At 47.3% G+C, this 26,103-nt stretch overlaps 1 protein-coding gene across 4 annotated transcripts in view; it reads left to right on the top strand.

The window, feature by feature from the left end:
* Window positions 1-26,103, top strand: part of Zfhx3 (zinc finger homeobox 3) — a 277,462-nt gene that overhangs the window by 174,212 nt on the left and 77,147 nt on the right. For all 4 annotated transcript variants that reach the window (XM_051201514.1, XM_051201513.1, XM_051201515.1 and 1 more), the window contains exon 4: window positions 3,275-3,506. In XM_051201514.1, coding sequence (XP_051057471.1) covers window positions 3,275-3,506 — 232 coding nt within the window. The remainder of the gene's footprint in view (window positions 1-3,274; window positions 3,507-26,103) is intronic.

Genomic DNA, 26,103 nt, shown 5'->3' with positions numbered 1-26,103 from the left:
GATCCCAATTGAGGGTATTCTAATTAGCTGGGTCAGGAACAAATTATTCTCCCTCCTTCTCCAAATGAAAACATCCCTGCTCTTCTGCTGGGAAGGCATGTCCTTGGCGGCCTGACTTGCCCCATGGAGTCCTCTTCTGTCTCGAGCCCCACCCGCTCCTGCTGCCTTGCATGAGGCAGGTTCCCAGGGTGGGACTCTGGCGGGAGGCAATGCCCCCTGTGAGGAAGACAGAATCTGGACAGCTGGGCCAAGGGGTTGGCTCACTCACGGCTGGGGAATTACTGGATGGTGTGCAGGGCTCAGACAGAAGTCAGACTCTGCTGCAGGTCTTGGGTCCTTGTTGACTCCAGTAACAAGGAATAAGGACAGGGTTTGTTACATGCAGGTAAGCACCAGAAACCCCATGTTGTAAATGGGAAAGTGGACATTTAGAGTGAGTGAGTGAGTGAGTGAGTGAGTGAGTGAGTGAAAGGGGTAGAGAGAGAGAGAGAGAGCGAGAGCATTCCTTGTACTATTATTAGTGGAGGGTACTGTGGCTCAGGTCTTCTTGTTTCCTTTTATTCTTTCCTCCATGATTTGTGATGGGTGGCTATTTCCTTTCCAGAATGGTTGCTCCATGGCAGACAAAAGAATTGGTGGCAGTTCTGCGGGCTACAACTTACCAAGGCGATCTTGTGAACAGAATAGTTTTGAAATCTCTCCCCCCCCCTTTTTTTTTTTAAAGCCAGAACTTCCAGTGTGATATTTATCTCATTTCAGGATTTATGTGGCCTGGCCATTCAACTCCCCCCCCCAGATTTGAGGACAGATAACAGTTCGACATCTCAGTTTCTCCTGCCCAACTTGTTTTAGATGTTATCCTTCTCTTCTGACTCAGAGACTAGAAGCCCCAGCCATCCTGAAGAGCTTCCTCACCTCTGTGCCAAGGTGCTATGTTTCAAAGTCACTGCATTACTGCAAGGACATCCTCTTCCATGGGGAAGCCATGCACGGTTAGGAGTTAAGGCTTTGCAAATCTTGCTAGTTAGTGATACCAGCAAGTTCTCTTAAGAAACAAGGCACTCTGGACCCTGGCTGTTTTCTCTCTTTGCTCTCAGTCACTCAGTTTTAATGGACTCTTTGACAAGTGTTATTTTGTGAGTCAGGATCGTAGTTTCTGTGTTCCCTGCTCTCAGGCCCAGGACACACCCTCATTCCCGGGAAGATCCCACTGGGAGATTGAGCTTTTTCAAGGCCCAGAGAAGAAGGTGGGGGGGGGGGGGAATGACTTCTCCAGACCCTCCTCTAATCCTTGGGGCATGGGCCTCACAAAACATTGTCTTGTTGTGTACCCTCTTAGCCTTCTGCAGAGTCTTGTCCGAGAGGAGAGACACTGAAGATAAACAATGAGGGAAGAAACCCACATACCAGTTTATCTCCAGAAGAAGGTTTTATTGTCGGTTGTTCTCTCTTCTATGTTTCCCATGGAGCTCCTGCAGGTTCTTCAGGTTCCTGCCTGTGGAGTTGCTCCTGGGCAGCTGTTACTTGCAGGGACTTCATTTTGTTCCAAGGGCTGCATGCAATAGAGTTGAATTTCCCATTTGTTTGAGAATGGGGTGGGGGTTGGATGGTGGACCTGTTCTCAACTTGATGCCTGTTCATTTGCACGTGCTAGTTGGCAGAGGTTTTTGTTTGTTTGTTTGTTTGTTTTTGTTTTTGTTTTTGCAAAGCCTCAGCCCTCGCAACAGAGGGCTCCCAGTCTCTCTAGTGAATCTGTCGTAGAACCTCTTTGATGTACTCATATTTCTGCATCTGATTCTGTACAAAGTTTCTTTCTGGGTATTTCCTCACCCTCTTGGTGGACATAAGTTGTGAGTGTGTGAGCATGTGAGCGTCAGGACAGTGTCATCAGATAGGATGTGCTTGTAGGGCCAGTCCGTTATTTTCAGTCTCAGGAAGTACATGGTGTTCTGAGTGCTCTGGCCTGGCTGTGCTTTGCCTTACTAGCTGGACAGGAAGGTAACCCTCCCCATCCCACAGGATCAGAAAGCAGTGTCAAGGCATGGACATTGCACAGGCCCACTGGGGTCAGGAGGGAGACTTTTGTCACAAAACCATCCCAAGGCATTCTCCGTATCCTCGTTCAAGGCTCTGCTGACCAGAGTTACTAGCCACCCAGGCTCCTCACTTTCCTCATAAGAGGTCCAAGAACATGGTGACATTTGCTCTTGGATGACCTTTAAGTTTCACAGATGCAGGACTCTGGCTTCTGCGGACTGTTTCTGTGACACCTGCTATTCTTGTGCCCAGGCTGGCCTTGAACTTCTGATCTTCTTGTTTCTCAGCCACCAGGTGCTAGGATTATAGGTATTTATCACCATGCCCAGCTAGACTAATTTTAACCAAAAATATTTTTTTTTTGGTAGTCTTACATAGCCTACTTTTACTCGAGACTTATTATGTGGCCAAGGTTGACCTTGAACTTCTGACCCTACTACCCCTAACACCTGAGTGCTGGCATTATAATTGCCTTCCCTTAATCCCTAAAGTCACAGCCTCATACATGCTAGGCAAACACCTACCAACTGAGCTGCCTGACTCAGCTCTGTCATTATAAATATAAAAAAAATGAGCATTTTTATTATGGAAATGCCCAGGCATGTTCTTTGTTTCTGTGTGACTGACATAGGGGTATTTTACAGTCAGATTGACCATGAGCTGTCACAAAGGTGGGGGGTGGGGCTTTGTCTGTAAAGGTCCAGCTCATAACATTTTAGTCTTTGCAGGTCATTCATCTGTGTCACTGTTGTTCTACTCTGATGCTTCAAAAAGGCCTGTAGATTGCAGTCTGTCAGTGGACCTGGCTGTGCCCTAATAAAACTTTATTGATGAAAACAGACAGTGGGTCAGATTTGGTCTTAGGCCACAGTTTGCCCACCTCTGCTCCAAGTAAAGCAGTGCACCTAGAATGTGAAAGGGCGGCCCTTTTATAATCGTGTGATGCTGAGAAGGCCCTGTTAATGAACACTGTTAACAGGAAAACTACCTGGGAGGGGCCCTGGGGTAGAGACAGATATATATGCATGTTGTTTAACCCCCAAAGAGCTTCCAGATAAGAGGACACTGGGGAAAATAAGTTTAAGGAGCCTCATCAGCAGCCATCATCACATCGCAACATGTTCCCTAGTTGACACACCTCTCTTTGATTGTGGCCAGTACAGTATGGGAGCGGCTTGTGCCTCGGTGTGCCTTGAGTGCCTGACCAAGGGCGTGTTCCTCTCCTTTGTCCCTGCAGCACCTGCAGCAGCATGAGAGCGGCGTGGAGGGGGAGAGCTGCTATTACCACTGTGTCCTGTGCAACTACTCCACCAAGGCCAAGCTCAACCTCATCCAGCATGTGCGCTCCATGAAGCACCAGCGCAGCGAGAGCCTGCGCAAGTTGCAGCGGCTGCAGAAGGGCCTTCCGGAGGAGGATGAAGACCTGGGCCAGATCTTCACCATCCGCAGGTGCCCCTCCGCCGACCCAGGTGAGACAGGTCACATGCAGGGGAGGCCTGGGTGGGCCTTAGCGGGAGCCTCCGGGAGGCTTCTGCCAAGGGCAGGCTTAGCTACTCAGTGTGGCTGCTCCATGTGTATCACTTGTGCCTCAATTGACCGTCGTGTTCTGGGTGGAAGAAGGGAGCGTGCTTGGAGCCTTTTTCTTGAAGACCACCTTGGGTTAGTTAGGCATGTGTTTAAGCACAGGGAAGTTGTAGACATTTTGCCCAGAAGCAGGCCCACCACGGCAAGTCTTCCACACAAGTCCCTGGGTCTCTCTTGCATGCGTTCTGGATTCTGGTATTGCTGCACATTGGCCTGGTAGATGCCACTTGTGTGCCTTGCTGAGTACAAGGAGTAGTCTGTGGCTCTTAAGTTGGGGCTTCAGAACTGAACTTCGGAGGACATTAAAACTAGCATCCTTTATAGGACCCAGTTGTATTTGAAAGTGACTCACACTGTCCTGCTGGTCCAGGCCTCTGGGCTTCCTGCTACTTGTAGGTGGTGACGCTGTACAGTCTGCTGTTTCTTGACTTCCTGCCATCTCATCTGTACAGACCCTCCCTCCCTCCCTCCTTTCTTCCCTCCTTCCTTCCCTCCCTCCCTCCTTTCTTCCCTCCTTCCTTTCTTCCCTCCCTCCATCCCTCCCTCCCTCCTTCCTTCCCTCCTTCCTTCCCTCCCTCCCTCCCTCCTTCCTTTCTTCCCTCCCTCCATCCCTCCCTCCTTCCCTCCCTCCTTCCCCTATGTAACTCTCACCTTAATGGTACCTCATTTGGTAGAACTAACTCCTTTTCTAAAAAATGTTCTTCATCCTTTCAGTCCGGTCTCTTAACCCTTGGCAGTACAAGATAGCACTTGTCTCTTTCCAAACAGTTAAGCAAGACAGATCTTGTCTTGTAGTCTTGTAATCCTGGCACCTGTGAGGCCCAGGCAGTGACTTCACAAGTTCTACACCATCCCAGGCTACATAGAGAGACCTTTTCTCAAAAGCAAAGAAAGAAACCGGTAAAATAAAGCCTTCCTCATTCTTACTCTCTGGTGAAAGATTTTTGAAAGGAAAAAAATAAAAAAAGTATCTTTGTAGCTTATCTCTAGTGTGTGCCCAACATGCTATCTATCCCCTGTTCCTCTGGTTACTGAGCCTGCCTATGAGGGGAGTCCGGGGCCTTCAGGGGGCTTCCTGCCTGTCAGTGTTCTTCTGTCAAGTTTGAAGCATTGCCCACTCCCTCAGTAAGCTCCATTCTTTGACTTCCAGGTTGTTTCTCTCTAGGAGAGAGAAGGAGGCTGCTTCTCTTGACAGTTGTCAATGCTTGTCCTGGGTTCTTGGTCCTTTGGTCTTTACTCAGCCTTAGCCTGCCGGTGTGGACACATACACTCCAGCAGTTTCCTGGAAGTTCCAGTGGTCCCACTTCTCGGACACAGTGTTCCCCAAAACTCAACATGTCCTCCACTTTCCATGATGAAGTGACCACATGAACTTTTCGGCCATCGCTCATCCCTCGTCTCTTGCAGCAGCTTCTCAGCCAGTCAGCTTTGTGGAGTGTTAATTTTGACGCTGTCAAATCAGAGGTGAAAATTTACATGAACCTTAGGGGAAAAAGATAACACAACCCTCCCTCACCCCAGTAGGTAGACACTGGGCCCACTTTTGCCCCATGTGCACTCGCATACACGCCACCAAACATACGGCAGAACACACGCAGGCATAGCACACATACTGTATTCACACGCATCCCCATACGCATGCGCCAGACACTCTCAGCACTCAGCATTCTCCCTGTGCATGCTCCCTCCCGATACACCACAGGTACACGGCACACCTCACACCCACCCATGTATACTTGGGCTGCCACAGGTGTGGTGACACTTGGTGTGCACATACGCCCAGGGACACCACCCCTCACCCCAGCCACTGCAACTCCTTCCTGTACTCCCATCCCCCTACAGGCCCCCTCCTCTCCTCCCTCTCTCTTCTGTTAGGACGAAATAATAATGGGGGGTGATACTAATATTCAGTATTTTCATTATTATAACTCTATAAATATTAATCACAGCTGAGCCCTGTAGAGTTTTATAATTTCATTTACCTTCTTGTACAACTTTTTGTTTCTCCTGCATTTCTAGGTACTCATGATTAATTCATGGCTTACCTAGCACGGCCAGAGCAGACCTTTCCTAATCTCCAAGTGCTCCGTGCTCAGTTTTCTCCCTCAGCTTCATTTCCTCTTAGCGGCGTCCCACTAAGCTCCCCCAAAGCCCCAGGCTCGCCAGCTGTATCAGGGCCATCCTGCGGCTTCTGGGCTGACTTTCAAAACAAAGCTGCCATTCCCGAATGACAGACTATGCTCACACACTTTGGTGTAGGGATTTTTCTCTTGCTGGGATAGTTGAAGATGCCATCTCTATGAAAAGCATCTTCTCTCATGATGGGCTGTTAGCAAGGGCTAGAATAACGGCTGTCCCTCGTAGGCCTGGGAAGGATTGTCTCTTCCCACGTTTTCCCAGGTAGCTGCCCTCCTGGTTGAAGTTTAACTGTTTCATCTGCAAGACTCCTGATGTTTGACCCCATCCCACTGTGGCTGTGTACTCTGAGGGGCAACAGTGAGAGAGGCCGCTCGCTCGGGGACACTGCCTTGTCCTGAAGACCTGAGATCATTGTGTGCCCTGGCTGTGGGGTCCCTGATCCCTCCCACCACAGTGTTTTAGCCTCTGTGTGGTCCTTCTCTAACCCGCTTCCCATGGTTGCACTGTGCAGTCATTTCATTGGACTTGCTTCATTGTAGCAATCTCTGTTTCCAGGTCTCTTTCATTCTTTAGTTCTTCCTTTCTACTCAGAATTCGCTTTTTATTGGTGAGGTGCCTCAAAGTAAATAGCACTCAGCTGCCATCTTACTCAGGTCTGTGGAATGGAGCAGACAGTCCCCCGCTTTCTAACGTGCACTCTGGGATGGCTTTCTTACTTACGTGCTACCTTCTGTATTTCCTTACGCGCGCACGTGTGTGTATGTGTGCGTGCGTGCGTGCGTGTGTGTGTGTGTGTGTATGTGTGTGTATGTTTTGGCCTCCCCCACCTCACGTATATGAGCAGCTTGAGTCAGGGTGATAGACTTCCTCTCTGAATTTCCAAATCCTTTGGTATTGTCTTTGGCCTCCAGTCATGTTGCTGCTCCAGCATCTCCCTCCCCAGCCTGCTTCCTCCCACACACATGTTCCAGTGAAGTCCATCCTCCACTGACGACCGAGGGACAAGTTATTAGGTAATACTCCGACATTAACAGGAACCCAGTTCTGTTTTAGAAGTCCCTGTAGGAGAACACATCTTGAAACATACCCTCCCTCTCCCCCAGGGATTCGCTCTTAAAAACTTGAAAGAATGTCTGCAAGAAAAGGGACATTTGGGGCCCGATAGAACTGAGATATTTAAGATTGTCAGCTTCAAATTTGTAAACACAGACTTTGTCAGCACTTCCCGTTCTGTGTTCTGTCCTCATTAAGAGAAAGATCAGGACATGACCCTCCAGCAAGAAGTGTCCTTCACATGCCACATGAAGCATTAGGAAGCCTGTGAGCCCTTTTCAGGTCCCTGCCTACCCCAACCGCAAGCCAGATGGTCATTAGTTGGTCCAGCTGCCTGGAGGTTGTGATGCCGGCTTCCCGTGACATGGGTTCAACTCTGCTGTTCTTTCTCCTTTCTTCTCTCCTGTGGTCCATGTCCCACCGAGATGCATACAAAGGGCTTCAGGGGTTGCCTCCTTTCCTTTGTCAGGCCCTCATGCCTCATCTCAGGTATCTTCTGCAGTGGTCAGGAGTCTCCCTCACTAAGGAGGGCTGCTGGAATAAACTCACGACTACTTCCTCCCCAGAGATGATACAGCTTCCAAGTCTTCATGTGTAGCTCGCCTATCCACTGGTCAGAACCTGTTGGCTCAAGAAAGGAGTAGATGTGCAGGAAGCTATGAAGATTTTTCTTCATCCTTTAGAACTTTCTGGTAGTAGTTGAGACTGACACTTGCTGTGATGGCTGCACAGCCCACAAGAGCTAGAGTCAAATCATGCAGGCCCTGCCACAGGGTATAGGTCAGTGGGCCAGCATTTCTCAGGTGGTTTTGTTTCCCTTTGGCGCCTTAACCTTAGGTCAACAGGCAGGCTCAGTCCTGTGGGGCTTTTTCAGTCCATTTTGTTTTCTGAGACAGTCTCTCCCTATGAAACCCTGACTCGCCTAGAGTTCACTATATAGACTAGGCTGACCTTGAACTTACAGCACTCCTACTACCTCTGCCTATTGAGTACTGGGATTATACCATCATACGTGACAAACTGTGATTGCTTGAGATAGAGTCTAGGAGAGTCCAGGCTGGCCTCAGCCTTGCTTGGTCGCCAAGGCTGGGATTAACCCCTAATCTTCCTCCCATTCACTTCTGGGTTCTGGGATTACAGATGTATACGGCACCTTGTTCCAAGTCCCATGCTATATTCTTCTTTCTAACCTCACTCCAAAATGACAACATACACACACATGTGTGTGTTCTCCCCCCCCCCCCCCCGTCTGTCATGCTCACTGTTATATGTACAAGGTCCTACATTTGATCTCCAGCACTATAAACTACTAGGTATAGCTATGTCCCATTGCTTTAGAAATTCTTGCTTATACTTCTACCTTGAGTAGCCACTACCAGCTTGAGTGTCCCCACCCCCCCCAAAAAAAGATCAAGTGATTGGTCTCTTGACTTGGTAGGGCTTTGGTCTTTTCATTTCCCTCCTGTCTGCAGGTGGGAACAAAGAGCTCTTATCATGAGCTTTCTCAATCAGTAGCTGGCATCAACTATCTTCTTTGCCTTGATTGGCCAAAAGCTCTAGAAAGATCGGAAAGCTCATGTAGGTATGCCATTTGAAGGATTCAGTCCCTGCTTTGCCTATTCAGAAGACATCTCTGGCTCCTGGGTAAAGCTGTGGTTAATTTTATTTTATCTGTGTCCTAAGTTTTGAGAATATAAGAGGCCCTTTGTGTTTCTGTTATTGGCTTTTCTTCTTCCTCCTCCTCTTCTTCCTATCTTCTCTTATCACTCTTGCCTTAGCTTCTTTTTCTTTCATAGAGACAGAGATCTCCAAGCTGTATGCATTTATAATTTAATCAAATTGTTCTCTATTGAAGTGTGACTTAGATAATTTTTGTTGAGTTGGGGGGACACAACTCAAGTCTTTCAGGGTAGTGACTTTCTGGGGTCAGGGAGGCGAACACAGCTTGCCAGGTGGTGAGGTGTTTTTGGTGATGATCTTTGCTGAAGCTCCCATTGACTTCTTAGTGACTCTTTTCTTTAAGCCAAGTCCCAGTAAGTGTGCTTGGACTCTTCTGGCTTCAGAGAACAAGACACTGTATCCAGCATCCTCATTTGGCTCTGTTTTCAAAATCAGTGGGAGGCCACCCTCTAAAACATGAAGTGCATCTTTTTTGCTTTTGTAAAAATAACTAAATTATGTGCAATTTCAGTATAGTTTTTTTCTTACAGCACTAAAATACGCTGGGACCAGCTCTTCATCTCTGTAGCTCTGTTTTTGTAAAGCCTCCACTTTCTCCTTTCCTTTTTCCTGGGGTTCTTTGTTGGCAGAGCTTGGGAAAGCCTAGAGCTGAAGCACTCCTAAGTCAAGATGTCAGATGTAAAGGAGCAGACACATTGGGGTGACTGCAGGTCTGAGTATGTGGAGGAATGTCACCAACGGGATTTCTTCTTTTTTAAGATTGTAAATATTGAGGTGTGCTTGAGAAAGACACTTTGCAAAAGCACAGGCGGCACTGTGCATTAGCAGAAATAGGCTGCAATGCAGAGCTGGGTTTACAGAATCAGATAGAGCTCACTGTCTTCAAAGGAACGGTTTCGCTATGCCTTTCCAAATGGCCGGTGTTTCAGTAGAGTTTATTACTTGGTGTCACTGACAGTGTCCTGGGATGGATCTCTTTATGTGGCATCAAGCAGCACCAAGCCCATGGCAAGAGCCCAAACTGGTGATGTCCATTAACTGAGATGCTCAGCCGGATTCTTTCACAGCATGGCAAGAAGTAAAGCTCCACTGGCTTTAGTTCACGGAGATGGCTTTCTGTTGTGGGTACAAAGCATCCATGGTTTGGTTCCCATCTGATTCTGGTATATTCTGTACCCACCTCTTGAGTCCAAGAGTAGTTCTCGGGGTATACATGGCCTTGTTTTTCTGTTGGAACAGAGTTCTTGATTTGCCTTAATTAGTCCTCTAACAATCTGCAAAGGTCAGTGCCAATTGCCTGCTCATTTGCATTTGTAATTGTGATGGCTTCTGATTACATATTCCTTGTGTCAGTCCTTCCTCTGAGTATTTGCTGGAGTCCCCAACCCCCACCATCACCCTCATACACATGCAGGCATCATGAACACTCATCATACACATCCCAGCTCCATGAAAACTGAATCTCTAACTCATTACACAAGGGCCTTGTGTAGTGGTGGCCCTGGGTGTCATTGTTTGGTGGAAGGGCACCTTGGAGAGGCTCTTGTCTGTAAGTTGGGGATATAATGAAGTTGGAGTCAGGGAAATTACGTCAATACCAGGCCAGAACTCTGAGAGCCATTATCCAGGAACCTTCTTGAACTAGGTAATTAGGGGCAATTAAACTTTTCTGCTGGCTCTCTGTAAAATATGCTAATAATCTGATCTGTTGGGAGGTGGACATGAGCAGAAGGCTAATTCCAATACTGTCATGTATTCCTGACCTGGAAGGGTCCATCTGGAGAATGTGTGACATCACAGGGAAGGTCACCTGGGTGATGAGTCCAGGGTCCACAGCTAGCTTCCTGCCTCACACCTATCCTGTGCACCATCTGTGTTCTTGCCTCAGGATCCCTCCCTCTATAGGACGTGTCTTGGCTTCAGTAATCTTGGCTGCAAAAGTTCTCAACCATTCAACCCTTTTCACCCATTCATCCTCTTCCACTCTGTAAGATATTCACTCCTTACTTTATATTTCATGAGTTCATTGGGCTTTTGTGTTAATTCATAATTTCACACTGGATTACACCTTAGCATATCATACCTTATACCTTCCATTACACCTTCCATGCCATCCTCTTGAAGGATATAATCTTGTGTGTCCTTGTGGCCACCAGTGGGCCCACTCTGAGAGGCAAGTGATGGCAAGAAGAGATTACTCTTGGTGGGGCGTGTGTTGATGTTGAAGAGTGAGCACTGAAGACTGTTGTTTAAGTACCCAAACATTCTAGAGTCTCAGGTGAAGGATCATAGCTCAGACACAGGCACTCTCAACAGAATCATAGGATGTTGTTTTGTACTAAGCATTACTTTATTGAAACTTTTATCTTGAGATATCTCCCATGGCCTTCAAAAGGAGCTATCTAGGGAGCTTGAAATTTTGAAGCTTGTCTCTGAAGTGAGCAGGGAGAAGTCTTTTTACTAGATTGAGAGTTGGCGGTCCTGTCCTTGGATTTCAATGGGAGGGAGGGACCCTACGATGATTGAACCTGCCATGAGAAGCCATGGCCTTCCTCAGCGGCCCTAGCATGTGTCCAGGTTCCTCCTATACTGACCCCCACTCCAACCCCTGCAGTTAACACCTTTGTTACTGCATAGATTTTTTTTTTTTTTTTTTTTTTTTTTTTTTGGTTGTTTTTGCTTTTGTTTTTTGAGAAATAAAAATGTGTGCTTGTGACTTTGGAGAGGTGCAGAGTGTCCATTTCTGGGGCTACTTATATCCCATATAAAACTTGTTCCCAGCCTTGGTAGGGGGCCAGTGGAGAAATGGAGTGCAGGTCTCTGCTCACAGAAATAGCTCAAAGGCTTTCCCTCCATGTGAAGATGTTAAGGAACCCCTTCAAACTGTGACCCAATTATAAGAATTAGAGTTCAAATGTCCCTCCACCCCCCCCCCCATCACACACAGATGGGCATGGGGAAATTTCGCAGCCTTGAAATAGTGTAAGCCCTGCCTCTACTTCCCTGACTACTGGTCTCTCAGGTCCCTGGAGAGCCACGAGAGCGCCTCTTTGAATCCCCGAGTAGCACTCAGTTTTAAACAGCAGAATTTAAACTTACCTTTCACAGTAGCCAAATGGCCAGTGTTTCACGGTGTTACGTAGATCACTGGTGCGCTTCAGCACAGACTTAGAAAGAAGCTGGCATGCTGTGGTGGGCAGAATTCCCTTGTTGGGAATTCTCAGGCTTCCAGCAGAGCGGGCTGAAAATGTGGGTTGCAGTCTCCATGATTTCGTTTGCCTTGTGTCTTGAGTAGATCGTTAGGCACTGGCTGCCTGCTGTCCGCCAGGCTGAACAAATTCTGTCTTTCTTGCCTTTTGAACTCCGTTTTCTTTCGCAGAGTGTTGGGACTCCGTGTCTGGAAAGGTATTTAGTGTTGGTTTCCCCCCTTGCACCTTTTCCCATTGATAGTTTTGAGTGATTCTAAAAGGACTCTGTAAGGATAAGCTTTGTTTGTTTTTTGTTTTTGTAAAGAAGGGATGTTTAAGGGCTTTATACTTTTCTAGCTCATGGCTATTCTGAGACCTTTTGTGTATATTCTAATAAAAGGAGCTATTTATCGCTCTTTTTTACTAAAAGACTCTTGATCTCCATTCTAATTAGAATATTAAAAAGTGGACAGGATTCAGTTTTCTCAGAACAGGTTTGTCTGATGTGGTACACCCAAATTATATCCATAGTTGTCATACAGTTGTTCCCTCCCAGCGTGCTTTCCTTGATTTGCTCGTGGTAACAGTTCTTACTCTCCCACTTTTGGTTTTTTCCTTTGTGTGGTCATCTCTCACATATATGAGTCTGTTCTCTCTTTTTCTTAATTTTTAAAAAAGACTTATTTGTTTTTATTTCATGTCTATTTGTGAGTGCCTGCAAAATATGTATGTATATATACCACATGCATGCCTGCTGCCTGTAGACTCCTGAAAAGGACCCCAGATCTCCCAGAACTAGAGATTTGTGGTTGCGTGCTTTCTGGTGTGGTCAATGGGAACTGAACTGAAGTTTTCTGCAAGAGCTTTGTGTGCTCTTAACCTCTGAGCCATCCATCTCCTGAGCTCTCTAGCCCTCTTCTCATAAGGAAACCAGCCAGATCAGGTTAGGGCCCATCCTGAAGACCTCATGTAACTCCATTACTTATGGGAAGACTCCCTCTCTAATAAAGGTAACTTTTGAGGTGCTGGTGGTTAGGACTTGAGCTTAGGCCTATGGGAAGAACACAGTTCAGTCCCCAAAGCTGGAGCTCTTTGATATCTGCCGCCACTTTCTCATGCCTTTGTGTTGCCACTCCGGGTGTGGTGACAGAGTAGAGTGCAAAGGTGGAGGGTCCCCCACAGTGCTGGGGGCTCTACCAGCCTTTCCCCAGCTTTCCTCTGTCAGCATATCACCCTCAGCAGGCCCCCAGCATCCCAGCTTTCCACTGTTGGCACACCGCCGCCGTCAGAGCAGCAGGGAGACTTACCTGGAGGGGACAGAATGAAACCGAAAGCTCTAAGCAGCAGGTCAGGTCTCAGTTCTGCCAGCCTGTCTTACATGACTTTTCTTTCACCTGTGCTGATGGTACCCTCTCAGGCCCCTTTGCTGGTTCCCCCAAAGGGACAACAGCCAGCCCCACCTGGGACGGTTTCAATCACTGTGAGATGACAGTGTTAGCATCAGTGCAGCTGGTCCATCAGTCCTGGAGGCTCTCAAGTCTGTAGAGGTTGTGGAACAGGCGTTAACACTTTGCACACCCCAAAAAATTCATGCTAGAGCCTGGCGGTTCTGGTTGTCTTTCGCTCCAGTTACTGCCGTGTCTCCACCAGCCCGCTCAATTTTACCACATTCTGTACCCCTTAATGGCATAGAATTCTATGTGATATGAATAGGCTGGGCTTCCATCCAAAGGATTTCAGTGGTTGAAAGTGCCCAGAGAACATAAGTTTTCTTGTTTTTTGGTTTTTTTTTTTTTTTTCTTAGTATCAAACAAATTATTGAATGGCTGATTAGTGGGGTGTGTGGAGAGCAGAGAACGACTTGTGGGAGTTGCTGTTCTCTTTCCATCATATGTTTTTTCGGGATCCAATTCAGGCTGTCCAGTTTGGTAGCCAATGCCTTCCCCCAGAAAGCCATTTCTCTGGATTTTACCTTATTGTGTCATATACTCCAGAAGAAAGAAAATTAAAATCTGGGGCCGAGATTTTTTTTTTTTTTTTTTAAGAAAGGGCATGTCCTAGGAGTCCAGAGAGGAACTGAAGAGTTAGAGAATCAGAGAAAAAGTATGAATTAGGTACAAGAAGGGATATTTAAAAGGAGGAAAAGAAACACAGAAGGGAGAAAGAATCTATGTACTTTTTTTTTTTTTAACTGAGATATAATTCCACACATTTATGGAGCATGGCATGATAATCTGATCCCTGTATGCAACACACAGGGATGGGATGTGGACTTGAAGCATTTCTGTGTACTTCAAACACGAATCATTTCTCTGTGTTGGGAATTTTAAACTCCTATTTATTTTGAAATAATATCACAAATTGTTGTAGACGATTGTCACCCTCCTGTGCACAAGACAGAGCTAGCCCCTCTATCCTCACCGTCTGTGCCTGACATCTAGCCTCTTTCCTAACCATCACCGTTTCGTGCCTCCGTGAAGCTGAGGCAGTAGATCGTCTCTGCATTTTATTACTCCTCTCAAAAAAAAAAAAAAAAAAAAAAAAAAAAAAATCATGGCTGGAGAAGACGGGTCCCAAGCCCAGAGCTCAAGCTCTTTTGTCCTGCAGACACTGGCACTGGTTTTAGATGGCCATACTGCTTTGGAGTCCTCATTGGGAAACAGGCAAACCTGAGCAAGTATGCCATGTTAGGTGGCCAGTGGCTGGAGACTGGGGAGCTGTTGTGGATAAAAGGGCCCAGGAAGGGCTTCTGCCGGGCGGTGGCAGTGGGGTTGCATGGAAGGGAGGGCTTCCCGAGGACTCAGTAAACTCAGAGCACAGTTGACTGGGGAATCGAGAAAGCAGGCAGGGCCTAGAAAGGAGAAAGTGAGCCAGGGAATGTGGCAGGGCCCTGGGTCCCAGGCAGGGCATGGGAGTGAGGATGGGTTGACTGAATTTGCTCTCATCAAGGTGTGAGCTCACCAGACAGCCGAGAACAATTACCCCATAGAAGTTAGAGAGGAAATGTGGCCTGCATGTCAAAGACAGTTCGGGTGTGAGTCTGTCCCTTCTTCCCCCTCCTACCCCAAAGACATCCAAGAAAAGGAGCTTCTTAGATAGGGTTAGCATGAATGCCACCAAGTGCCATGTCTCCTGGAACCTGGAGAATGGCACAGCTACAAAGGGAAGAGGACCCACAGCAACTCTGAACAGCAAGGAGCTCACACACTACACATGTCTGCCAGGGATCAGAACTGCTCTCTGTGGGGCTCTCTGCTTCAGTCCAGGGTTCAGCACGTGACCCCCTACACACACACACACACACACACACACACACACACACACACACACACACACACACACACACACACACACACACACACTCACACTCCCAAGCATGAAGGAATAGACTTCTGTCTTTGGCCTTTGAAGTTGAGTCATCTGCCACTGTGCAAACATGGGTCCTGACAAATCAGGATAGCCCTTGACTCCCATATGCTGAGAGCTCCTCTGCCAGCTGCCTTCTGATGGGCAGCCATGTCATACAGAATATCTTGGGACCCGAAGCTTCATGTGTATTTCCAGGGCAGGATTTCATGTCACTGAAAATGCTGCCCTAAGGAAGCTCCAGTGCTTTAATGCCTTACCCTTTTAGCATCCCCAGGGCTGTGTGACCAGAGGTCACTATCACATCTGGATGCCTGATAAGCCTACCTCTGACTTCCATGACAAGCCCACCATGCAGCAGGCAGGACTGATCTTATTCTGCAGCCATTCTGTTCCTGGTGGTCATGTGCCCAGACCCTAGGCAGATCTGAAGACTTCCTCAGAACACATATGACCAGGGAGGTTTGTGCCATAACCTGTTGCATTCTCTAGCCTCTTCCTTAATCAAGAATGTAGACTGGGGTTTGGAGGGGGGGGGTGTCTGGATTTGAGGTTTTCTTGGGGAAAGTGGAATCTATGTCTTTTGGTCACTTCCCTGAGGTTCTTTTGAGAAGACCCTGGGAGAGAAGGATGCTGGCATCCATCCTGAGTATATGGAAAGAATGCTCAACCACACCTGTCTGCCGTGTGTTGTGAGGACAAATTTAATTTATTTCAAAAATCTAGCCCCAGGCAGCCTTTTCTGTTTGTTTCTTTAGTGGGAGGGGAGAAACTGAAAAACACCAGCAAGCTGTGGTTTGACCAGCTAGCAGAAGAGAGATTATCTCTAAAGGATATGAAAGGTTTAATCATTTTAATTTTGTTTTTATTAAAGTTCATCATAACTTCTTCCCCTCCTCCAACATGCACTGGTAGAACAAAAGGAGGTAATATAAATAAATATACACAAGCCCCCAAGTATTTGGCTAATAAAAAACTCCTTTGGGTGGCTCTCTGACGAGAGGAAGTAGCTTCATGGCTAGGGATGGTAGGCTGAGCAAGGCAGGGTGTGACAACCCCAGCTTCTTGTTTGGTGTCTGTACGGGTTTCCAGTCCCCTTGTGGGAGGCAGTGGTCCTGGGGGGGCTCATAACTTCTGCCAAAGAGAAGAAAAAAACGGCAGATGCTGCCTCATTCTGTCTGGATTTTTAAGCCAGCCCAGCCCCTCCAACACTTGTTGCTGAAGAAGGTGACATTTACCAAGAGCAAGAAAATCTGCTCCCATCGGCTTGTCCCACCTCTGTTGTTCTGGCAAAATATTTAAACCCTAATCCTTTGAGGATTTAGAAGCAGAGCCGAAACAGAGAGGCTCTTCAGTTTTCCAATAGAAAAAAACTGGCTTGTTTTCCCCTACAACAGAAAAATAGACTAATTTTCAAAGTTAAATCAGCTGGCAGCAATGACTAAATGCAGATGAACTGGCCACACTGGTTCTGAGTAGTGTCCCTTCTGCTCCATAACCCCACCCCCAAAACCACACACACACACACACACACACACACACACACACACACACACACAGCAATCACTAAATGCAGATGAACTGGCCACACTGGTTCTGAGTAGTGTCCCTTCTGCTCCATAATCCCACCCCCCCAACACCACACACACACACACACACACACACACACACACGGTATTTCCCTCACCCGAGAATAATAGAACTGTCTTGAACATTCTGTTCTTGCCACGTCAGGAAACTTGGACATTTTATATAACATTGTAAGCAGTGGATTGACACTGTCATCTGGTCTAGGCTGACCTGAACTGGTAGTGCAGCTAACTCTCTCGTCTGTGTCTGCATCCAGACCCCATGATATTTTGTATGTTGCTGTTAGGGGCAGCCACCTGCTCATCTGAAGAGAAGCAGCTTTTCTAATGGCAGCTCCCACTCAAGTCTTGCAAACCACATCAAGACTTTCACCTCGTGCCTGGGAGAACAAGTGACCTGGACCCTGGCAGGTCATATGAACATCACATATTTTGTCAAGGTTCTCCCAGGGCCTGAGGACCCCCAGGCATTTGGTCTGTGTCACTAGCATTTAATCCAGTGCCTGCTTGCAGGGCTCAAAAGTCAACCAGTTATCCCTGCTGAGAAAGAGACTGGGGCCCCAAGGTTTCTCCTAGTCAGCCACACTGCACCTGGCTGGTGTGTTCCGAGGCGTGTGAGTGAGCCCAGTCACCCTACCAGCATAGGTGCCTGTGAGATTGAACTGGGCCAGCCATGGACAGTTTCCTTTGCCCTGGAGTTGGAAGAACACCAAAAATAAGCAAATGGGCCCAGCTCCATTCTCTGTGAGATTCTTGGTGGGAGCCCATGAGCCTGGCTTCTGTTAGTCCTCACTGAAGAAGAGAGGCCCCACGGCTCTCTTGCTGAGCACTGCTGCTCTGCAGCGTCAGACTGAATGTCCATAGGGATTCTGCACTGTAGCTTGAGGGCTTGGTGCCTTAGTTGTGAAGCTGTGTAGAGTGAGCCAGGATCCGCATTTGTGCTGCTCTAGCAAGCTGTTTTGGGAAGAAGGCAGTCAGACACAAGGGAAGGGCTCCACTGAGTCACCAGGCCCTGGGTTTCCATGGAGCTCCTCCCACCAAGCCCTGGTTGCTCCCACCTTGATCTCAAGGTCACTGCTACGTTGAGTTAACTCCAGGAAAGGAGGAATAGGGGAGGACCACCATGTTCCACCCAAGCTTGCCCCTAAAAACACTGCCAGAGTCCTGCCCTCTCTCCCGTTTTATCTTACTGGCTAAAACTTGGTGGACCATCCATCTAGATATTTTTCTTAACTGCCGGAAGTACTCCCTGATTAAGGTTGGCAAACAGTGGCTATTAGGAAGGCAATTATAGTCTCAGCCATGTGCCTTGTGGACAATAAGGAGAGGATTAAGTAAGCTGTGTTCTGATTATGTGATGGGAAATCTAGGTAGCCATTAGAAGTAGTGTTGTAGATGAATATTTAAGGATATGGAAGATGGCTCTATAGACAAAGGGAGACATGAGACCATATGTAATCATCTTCATTTCCTTTAAAACATATATGAACATACTACAATGTTACAACTGATTGTAGTTGAATTTTTATTTCCTTCAACACCCCTATCCCCTTTGCACACACACATTTTCAAGATCATTCAACAATAGGCACTCATTTTATGATCAGAAAAAAGAAAAAGGCAAACTTTCAAGTGTAAGAAGTGGAGAATCTGGTAATTACTACCTCATATATGAAATATACTTGATGGGAAAAAATAAAATGAGTAATAAAGGGGAAAATCCATAAACATGTAGTGATAATGGAATGGTGGGTAGCAGATAGAGAGCTGTGGATTCATCAAGAATGAATCCCATCACACTAATAAGACGAAATGAGTTAATGTACATGGATTCCCATTGAAGCGAGCCAGCGTCTTTGTACTAATGCAGACTGTATGTGCTGGGGACGCCACAGGTACACCAGCGGAACTCCTCCTCCAGGTGTCACTTGGAGGTAACTCAGTGGCAGCTCCCCCGTGTTTTGGAATTGGGAACTGGACATGTTGAGTTTCACAAATGTGTATGAAGCCCATGTTGGTTGAATACTAGTAGCCATGAGTCAAAGTAAAGGAATGGAAGAAATGGACCTGTCTGTTATCCCTTTCTGGGATGTGGACACACACACACACACACACACACACACACACACACACACACACTCACACACACACACACACACGGAACAGGACAGATGTCTCTCCTTGTCCTTTTTGGGTGTGAAGAATTTTTGGTTTGGATGGTGAGGCATCTCCAAGGAGAAGGTCAGCCTGTGTCTAGATTGATGAGTAGAAGCAGGCAAAAAAGAAGACCTGGGTGGTGTGAGGCTCTGAGAGCTTGCTCAAATGCCAGTGAGCAGGGCATTTTAGCTAAAGAATGGATTTTAAAACAAAGACCCAAATTGATACCAGGAATTTATTCAAAATGAGTTCTTAAAACTCTCGTCTTTCCTTGATCTCCCGAACATGTTCAGAACCCAGAAGGAGTTTTTCCTGACTGAAGGAAGGATTGAGCTGTAGATACAGAGTTTGGATTTCCTGGCTGCATTGGCAGCTGCTACAGGTGCTGACTAGAATTCTACTTTCATTAGTAATGTGGAAACAATAGTAAATGAAATTTGTACAAAATCTCAAATGTGTAATGCGTATAATGCAAATTCTTAAGAGTAGAAACAAATCTATAATTGATCTAGAGATACCAGGAGTCTTGTTTTCTCCATTCGTGACTTCTTTGAATAATGGTAACATTGATAGAATTTCACTTACAGACTAGTGATGCAGCCTCCTGAACTCTCATATGAAGCGTCCACAAATGAGCCCTTTCCCGCTTCCATGGCCTTGTGCTTTCTCCCTTATGGAGTCTAATGCCCTGTGTACACATAAATGATATTGGTGTGTACAAATACATGCACGTGTGCACTCAGATATATGCCTTATCTTTCTTTAACTCCTTCAGAATAAATTTGAGGCATGGTGCCCCTAGCTAGTGTATACTTCCTAAAAGTAAGCATGTTGTTCCATGGAACTGGAGACTAAAGTAAACGAGTCAGAAAGCATTGATACAGAGCCGTTAGTAATTAGCAGATCCCAGACCACAGGTTCTATATACCTGTTGTGCCTCCTTTAAGAGCTTGTACCCGGAGTGGTTCCTCAGCCCTTCACCCACCCTGTACAACAGTGTGGACATTTTTTGAAGCATGCAGCCAGCTGTTTGAATGTCTTCTTTTTCATTTGTGTTTGTGTGGTGTTTTTTCCAGTCTGGTCAGACACCCTAGAAATAGTGATGTGGCTGTCTTCCCAGGGTGTTCTATCAGGAGGCCCGTGACTGACTTGTGTTTTTATTGATGTGTCACTTGGCTGTCCTGGTTCCTTCCAGGACACTCCGTTGATGTTCCTACTTTTCTGAGACCCTAGCACAGGGACACTGTTTAGTATCAAGGTTCTAAATGGGACTGTTTGGGTCACTAAGTTTCTTTTCAGCTGGTCTCCACTTGTCACTTTTCCTAGAAGTCTAGGAAAAGGACTAAAATGTTCTAAAATAGTGTGGATCGCTGATTGTGCAGGTGAGAGGCAGTGAACTTGCAGATGGCTGAAGGAACCATTACAGAGTAAGAAGGAAGACTGGGGATGGCTCAGACAGTAGTGTGCTCGGCACAAAAGCACGGAGTACTTAGTTTGGACCCCCTGTACCCACATACACTGTGGGTATGGTTGCATGAGTCTGTAACTCCAGGGCATGGGGAAGTCACATGAGTGTACTGGTCAGCCAGTCTAGTGGGTATGGTAGGCTCCACAGTCACTGAGAGACCCTGTCTCAACAAGAAGGGGGAAAAAAAAAAAAGGTGAGGGGCTGGAGAGATGGCTCAGCAGACAAAAGCGGTTATAGCAGCCTGTGGTAGTGGTGATAGTGGTGGTGGCCGCAGCAGCCCATGCCTTTAATCCCAGCACTGTGTGAGTTCAAGACCAGCCTGGTTTACAGAGCTAGTTCCAGGACAGCCAGGCTACACAGAGAAACCTTGTCTCTGTCTTGAAGTGTGTGTGTTGAGGGCAGGACTCCTTGCTGCTCTTCGAGAGGACTGGAGTTCAGATGTCAGCTTACATCCACCTGTGACTCCAGCTCCAAGGTTTCAAGGCAGCATGGTCTGTGGTTGAGGACGATGGCTGCCTTGGAGAGATGGATTCCCAAAGGATTTGTCGGAGTGGATTCTAAAATCACTCTATACTCTACTGGTCAGTGAATAGAGTGGACATAAGTGCTAGGTTGACACAAAGGACCAAGGTCTCCTTCTCAAGGACTCCCCAACAGAATGGGAGGACTGGAAAGTGAAGCTTGTCTGTGCTGCCCGAGAAGGAAGCATTTGGAGCAGCAGAATGAACTCTGGTGTTTAGGCGGGTTCTGGGGAAACCACTGGGGACAAAGCAGATGAGGATGGCTGTGAGAGGCTGGGCTCTGGGGATCAGTGAGGTGCTGATGCTGAAAGTGGAGGCAGGACACACAGGGGAGGGGAGGCTGTTACTGAAACCACACTCACTTCCCACACTCCCCTCTCTTCTAAATGAATATAGCACTTAATCTGTAGTGCAGCGTCGCACGCATGATTGTAATTATGTACTGTTTGTTTATCTCATTCCAAAAGGGGTTGACAGCCTTGTTTGGCTGATTATTTAATATCTGCTTACTGTTCATCCCTAAAAGTGCAACCCTCTGCAGGGTAGGGGAGGGCATGCCCTGCCACTCAGCAGTTCCTCTGCCAGCACCCCTGCTTCTGTGGGTACCATCTTGGTGTGGGCTCTGAGCATCCCCATCCTGTACATGCAGGGTGGCTCTCCAGTGCTCTTGGTGTATTTCCTTCCTCCACAAATATCCCTTTTCACTGATCAGTGCTAATTAGCCGAACAAACCAACTAAACAGGCTTGTCATAGTATGTCAAGTGTACAGTCTGAGGCCACCACTTTCAGAAAGGGTTCTCTCTCTCTCTCTCTCTCTCTCTCTCTCTCTCTCTCTCTCTCTCTCTGTGTGTGTGTGTGTGTGTGTGTGTGTCTGTCTGTCTGTCTGCCTCACCCAGGCTTTCTTTTGTTTGTGTTAAGACTGGATTGTCCCCGGGTCCACTGTGTGAGATTTGACAAGAAATGAGCAAAACCAGACAATCCAGGCAAAACAGAAGTGCATCACTTGTTTAAAGCATGGTCCACAGTATATGGGAGAGGTGTTTACCTCCAGGTTGTCTCCAGAGGGCACCAGCTCACTGCATTAGTGCCACTCATTGGGGCCTGTGAGGGTGGGTTTGTCCTGAAGTGTGCCATGTCTGTCTGTCCACCCTCTGGACAGAAGGACCCACAGTTTTCGCTCTTTGCCACTGGCTCATCCCGAGAGCTCTCACACTCCCGGTGTTCTCTTGTCTGGACAATACCATTCTGGACTCTTCCATACCTGAACTGGAAGGTGCCAGTTTTTCTGAAGTTTGTGTAATTGCTCAAGATAATCCTTCAATATGTGATGCTGATCACGACAGCATCCTTTTGTGGAGCAGCATCAAAGCTGAGCCTCTCTGGACGGGCGGCTCTTGGTTGGCAAGGTTGTGACGCACTGGGCCGGAGGCGAAGGATTCCAACCAGAGTCTCAGGCTCTGTTAGTGAGGTGTGAAGCTGAGGCCTCCTAGTTTTGCTCTGCCCACAAGGAGAGATACTGATGTCAGTGAGATGTGCTCTGAATTGCTGTAGTAGCAGTCGACAATCCAAAATGAGATGTATTGCAAGCTTACTACTTTACTTCCAGAATTGTTACGCACACACACTGGGAAGGGATTGATCACAAGAATGAGCCCCCCTCCCCCCAATCACACACACAAGAATGAACTATTCATACTTTCTAGAACCTTTTCCCTTTTTGTAATACAGATTCAGCGAGTCTGGGCGTTGAGTTTTTACTATTTATCCTATAGCTGGCTGGTCATTTTGTGACTTGTGGTACAGTTGGAGCTGGAGTTTATGCCTGTGTGGAGGAGAGAGAGACCTGGAATGGTGGGGTCAGTACCGCTGCTGGGTACCCACTATGTTCAAAGACTTGGGATTGCTTTGAAAGCTCTCTGGGAGGGAGTGAAAGGGCCCTGTGAATGTCCTCTGACATTTCCTATGACACGGCACCCATCTCATGGCTATCCACAGCTGCTCATCTCTGAGGAGACCCTTTTGTGGTCCTTTACCTCTCTGTCAAACAATGAACACCCTGTGCTTTTAGATCAGACCCAGCCATGGAGTCATACAAGAGCTGTGATTCGTGCCTCTCTGAGCAGCACGGCAACCTCCGTCTCATGACAGAACCTGAGGCTTCTTGAGCCTTTGGGGTGATCTAATGAAAGAAATGAGCCCTTACCTTAGAACAGTGCGCGCACACACACCATAAACTCGCGCCTGCCCCCTTCCATGTTTCCAGTGGCTTGCTTCCAAAGCCTCAGTCACGTTACCCATAAAAGTGGGCACTTGTGGGGGTCCATGTCATTAATGCTCTCGTGACAGGTAGATGGGAGAGTTTACACCGAAGAGCTACACACTTAGCATGGAGCCATGGTGTGTTCTTTGTGAGGTCTTTGTGACCCCATAATTCTCTCCTCTTCTTACTCTCCATCTCCGTCAAGGGACGGAGCCTGGTGGGATCTCACTTTATCTGTCGGCAGTGATTTCTTCTCCACTCCCTCCCTCTGTTCCCCCCTCCCTTTTTCTTCCTCTGCTTTTGTGTTTGATGGCCATGTTGAGTTATCTTTCTGCTCCTCAGCCTCAAATCCTCCAGGCATTTTCTCTGTCTGTGAGTGCAAGTGGAGCCTTCTTCCAGATTCCATGTGTCAGAGACACCTGAGTAGCATAACCATGACCTTGTCCCACAGGGTACCCAGCCCTAGAGAGGGCAAGCAGGGGCGAGCCTTGGCCAGTGGAACCGAGAAGAGCCACCCCCAGTAGTGTTAGCTCTGGTCTGTTCTGGATCAGAAAGTTCCCTGAACACCTCCTACCGTGGCCTGCTTCCTTGGCCAGCGATGGCTGAAAAAGCTGGGTTTTCTCCTCCTGTTTCCTATACTGGCTCTGTCTCTTGGCTCCTGCCTTTGGATCGGCACTCTCCTGGGGGGGGGTCCCTTGTGAGCAAGAGGAGCACTTATGGTAACTAAGAGTGGACAGCCTGTGTCCCCAGGGCATCCTAGCACAGGAGAAAGCCTGACAGCTGCATTCACAGACGAATTGGGCGGTTGGGGTGGACGGGTTTGCACTAGAGCGAACCCACCTAGGGTGGGTTAGTTTATTGTCGACTCTGGCAGGATACCATGAAGAAACAACTTCTAAGATGAGTAGGTTGTTTTGGCTCTTGGCTTTGGATGTTTTAGGTCACAGCTGGCTGACTCCTTTAGCTTTGGGCATGAGGTAAAACAGAAATTGATAGTGGCAGGGATACATGGTGGAGAAGGCTCTTCATCCAGTGGCAGCTGGAAGTGGGAAGTAGGGTGAGGAGAGAGCACACAGGTGTCTGGGGACGAGATAACACCCTCACAAACACACACTTTGGTTACTCCATCCAGGCCCTGCCTCCCAACAGCCCGTTCAGCTATGAATTTGTCAATGAACAGAACCTTGTTGAACTTAGAATCTTTGTGGTTCTCAGACCCACTGATCACTGCCAAGGGACCAAGTTTCAACATGTGACTCTTCAGGGACATTTCATATTCAGTCCCCAGGACCTAGTTCCTATGTTGAGAACTCTGGTATCTCAGCTCTGAGAAGCTCCCATCAACCTCCTTTCTTTGTGGTTTAGACGTAGGTATAGTCCTCAGCATCATGATTCCAGCTCTGTCTGGGCACACGGTAGTCAACCGCAGACACTTGTTGGTAGAAGTCCCTTAAGTCACAAGCCCTTGAATGTTACTGTTTTCTGTCAGGTGAATGTGGCAACTTCTATTCAGAATACTTCATTAAGGCAGTTCCATCTGCTTCTCTAGCCTGAGGGTCAGAAGAGAACGTCAGAATGCCAAAGTTATCTTTTAAGAGTCTCTCAGAAGGGCTGGAGAATTTGGGGATCAAGACCTTGTTTAGCTTGTGTCATACCCTGGGTTCGATCCCCAGAAACACACAGACAAAATCTCATGTATCGACACATGCCACATTGCCTAGTGTCTGCCTAGGCTTTGTGATGAGAAGTGTACCAGCCCATGTCTCTTTGCATCCCTCAGGATTCTGGGAGTGCCTGTCATTGCTCAGTTGGCATTCTAATGATTTGTAAATTGCACACCATTCCATTTCACTGCCTTGCCTTAGTCCCCATCTTCAAAACTGTAATGCCTGACTGTTTCCAGACAGCTTGTCATGTGGATGATTGATGGGTTTTATCTTTTTAATTATATTTTTAATTTTTGAGAGAGGGCCTTTCTATTTAACCCAGGCTAGCCTTAGACTCTCAACTCTCCTGCCTCAGCCTCCTTAGTACTGTGACTACAGTCATCTGCCACCACGCCCACATGGCTGTTATTCTTGGATCAGATAGCTGTTGGGACTGAGTTATTTGCTGTGGTGTCACCCATGTGATTGAGTGATACTTGCAGCCATGAACAGAATAAGGACCAAGGAACGTGAGCTGTCTGATAGGCTACTTCTAAGTCCCATTCAGAAATTTCTAGAAAAAGCCCCAAGTTTTACATATATCTTAAACTTTCAAGTATTTATTTAATGTAGTGGGTATGGGTGTTGAGGGACGTGCCACAGTGTACACGTGAGAGTCATGGGAAGTTAACCTGTAGGATGACTCTCATCTCCACCATGTGGACTCTGGGAATCGAACTTGGTTAAGTGCCTTTGCCTACAGTGCCTCCTCTGTGGCCCATTTGTTCATCTTCTGATAATACGATGATCTGTTGTTAGGACTGAACCCAGCTCGTGGCATATGAGCCCTCATGCGGATGCAAGCAAAGGGCAGTGCCTCGAGCTGCTGCTGAATGATTAATGTGGTCTTGTTTGTGCATGCTCCTATCTGTTTCCTAGTGTGTATTTAAGGAAGCTTCCTCATGTGCTAGGCACTGTCAAAGCCCGAGGGCCACAGTGGGAAATGTGGGTGGCCTGGCCCCATCTCTCATGGGCTTTTCCTTCCACACAAGCTTGTGAGTAGAAAACAAAAAAGAAAAGTATAACTATGGGACAAAGAATTAAAATTAAAAAAAAAAAGTTAAGCAAAGAATTAACATTATGTCTAAGTGTGTCTAAGATGGGTTGCTTAGTGGCTGAATAGTTGCCTGTTATCGAACAGTGCTCAAGACAGGTTAGTATCTTTGATTTTGTCAAAAGACTTCTTGTGTTAGAGGTATGGCAGCTGGGTGTAGTAGAACACACCTGAACTCCCAGCATTCAAGAGCCAGAGGCAAGAGACTGTGAGTTTGAGGTCGGCCAGTCTGGGCCTATGTATTGAGACTCTTGTCTCAGAAGCAACCAAACCCCATCACCGCCGCCGCCGCCGCCACCA

This window comes from Phodopus roborovskii, unplaced genomic scaffold (assembly GCF_943737965.1).
Source record: "Phodopus roborovskii unplaced genomic scaffold, PHOROB, whole genome shotgun sequence".
Classification (NCBI taxonomy): domain Eukaryota; kingdom Metazoa; phylum Chordata; class Mammalia; order Rodentia; family Cricetidae; genus Phodopus; species Phodopus roborovskii.
Note: the sequence above shows the minus strand (reverse complement) of the source record. Positions and strands in the feature narration are given on the sequence as shown.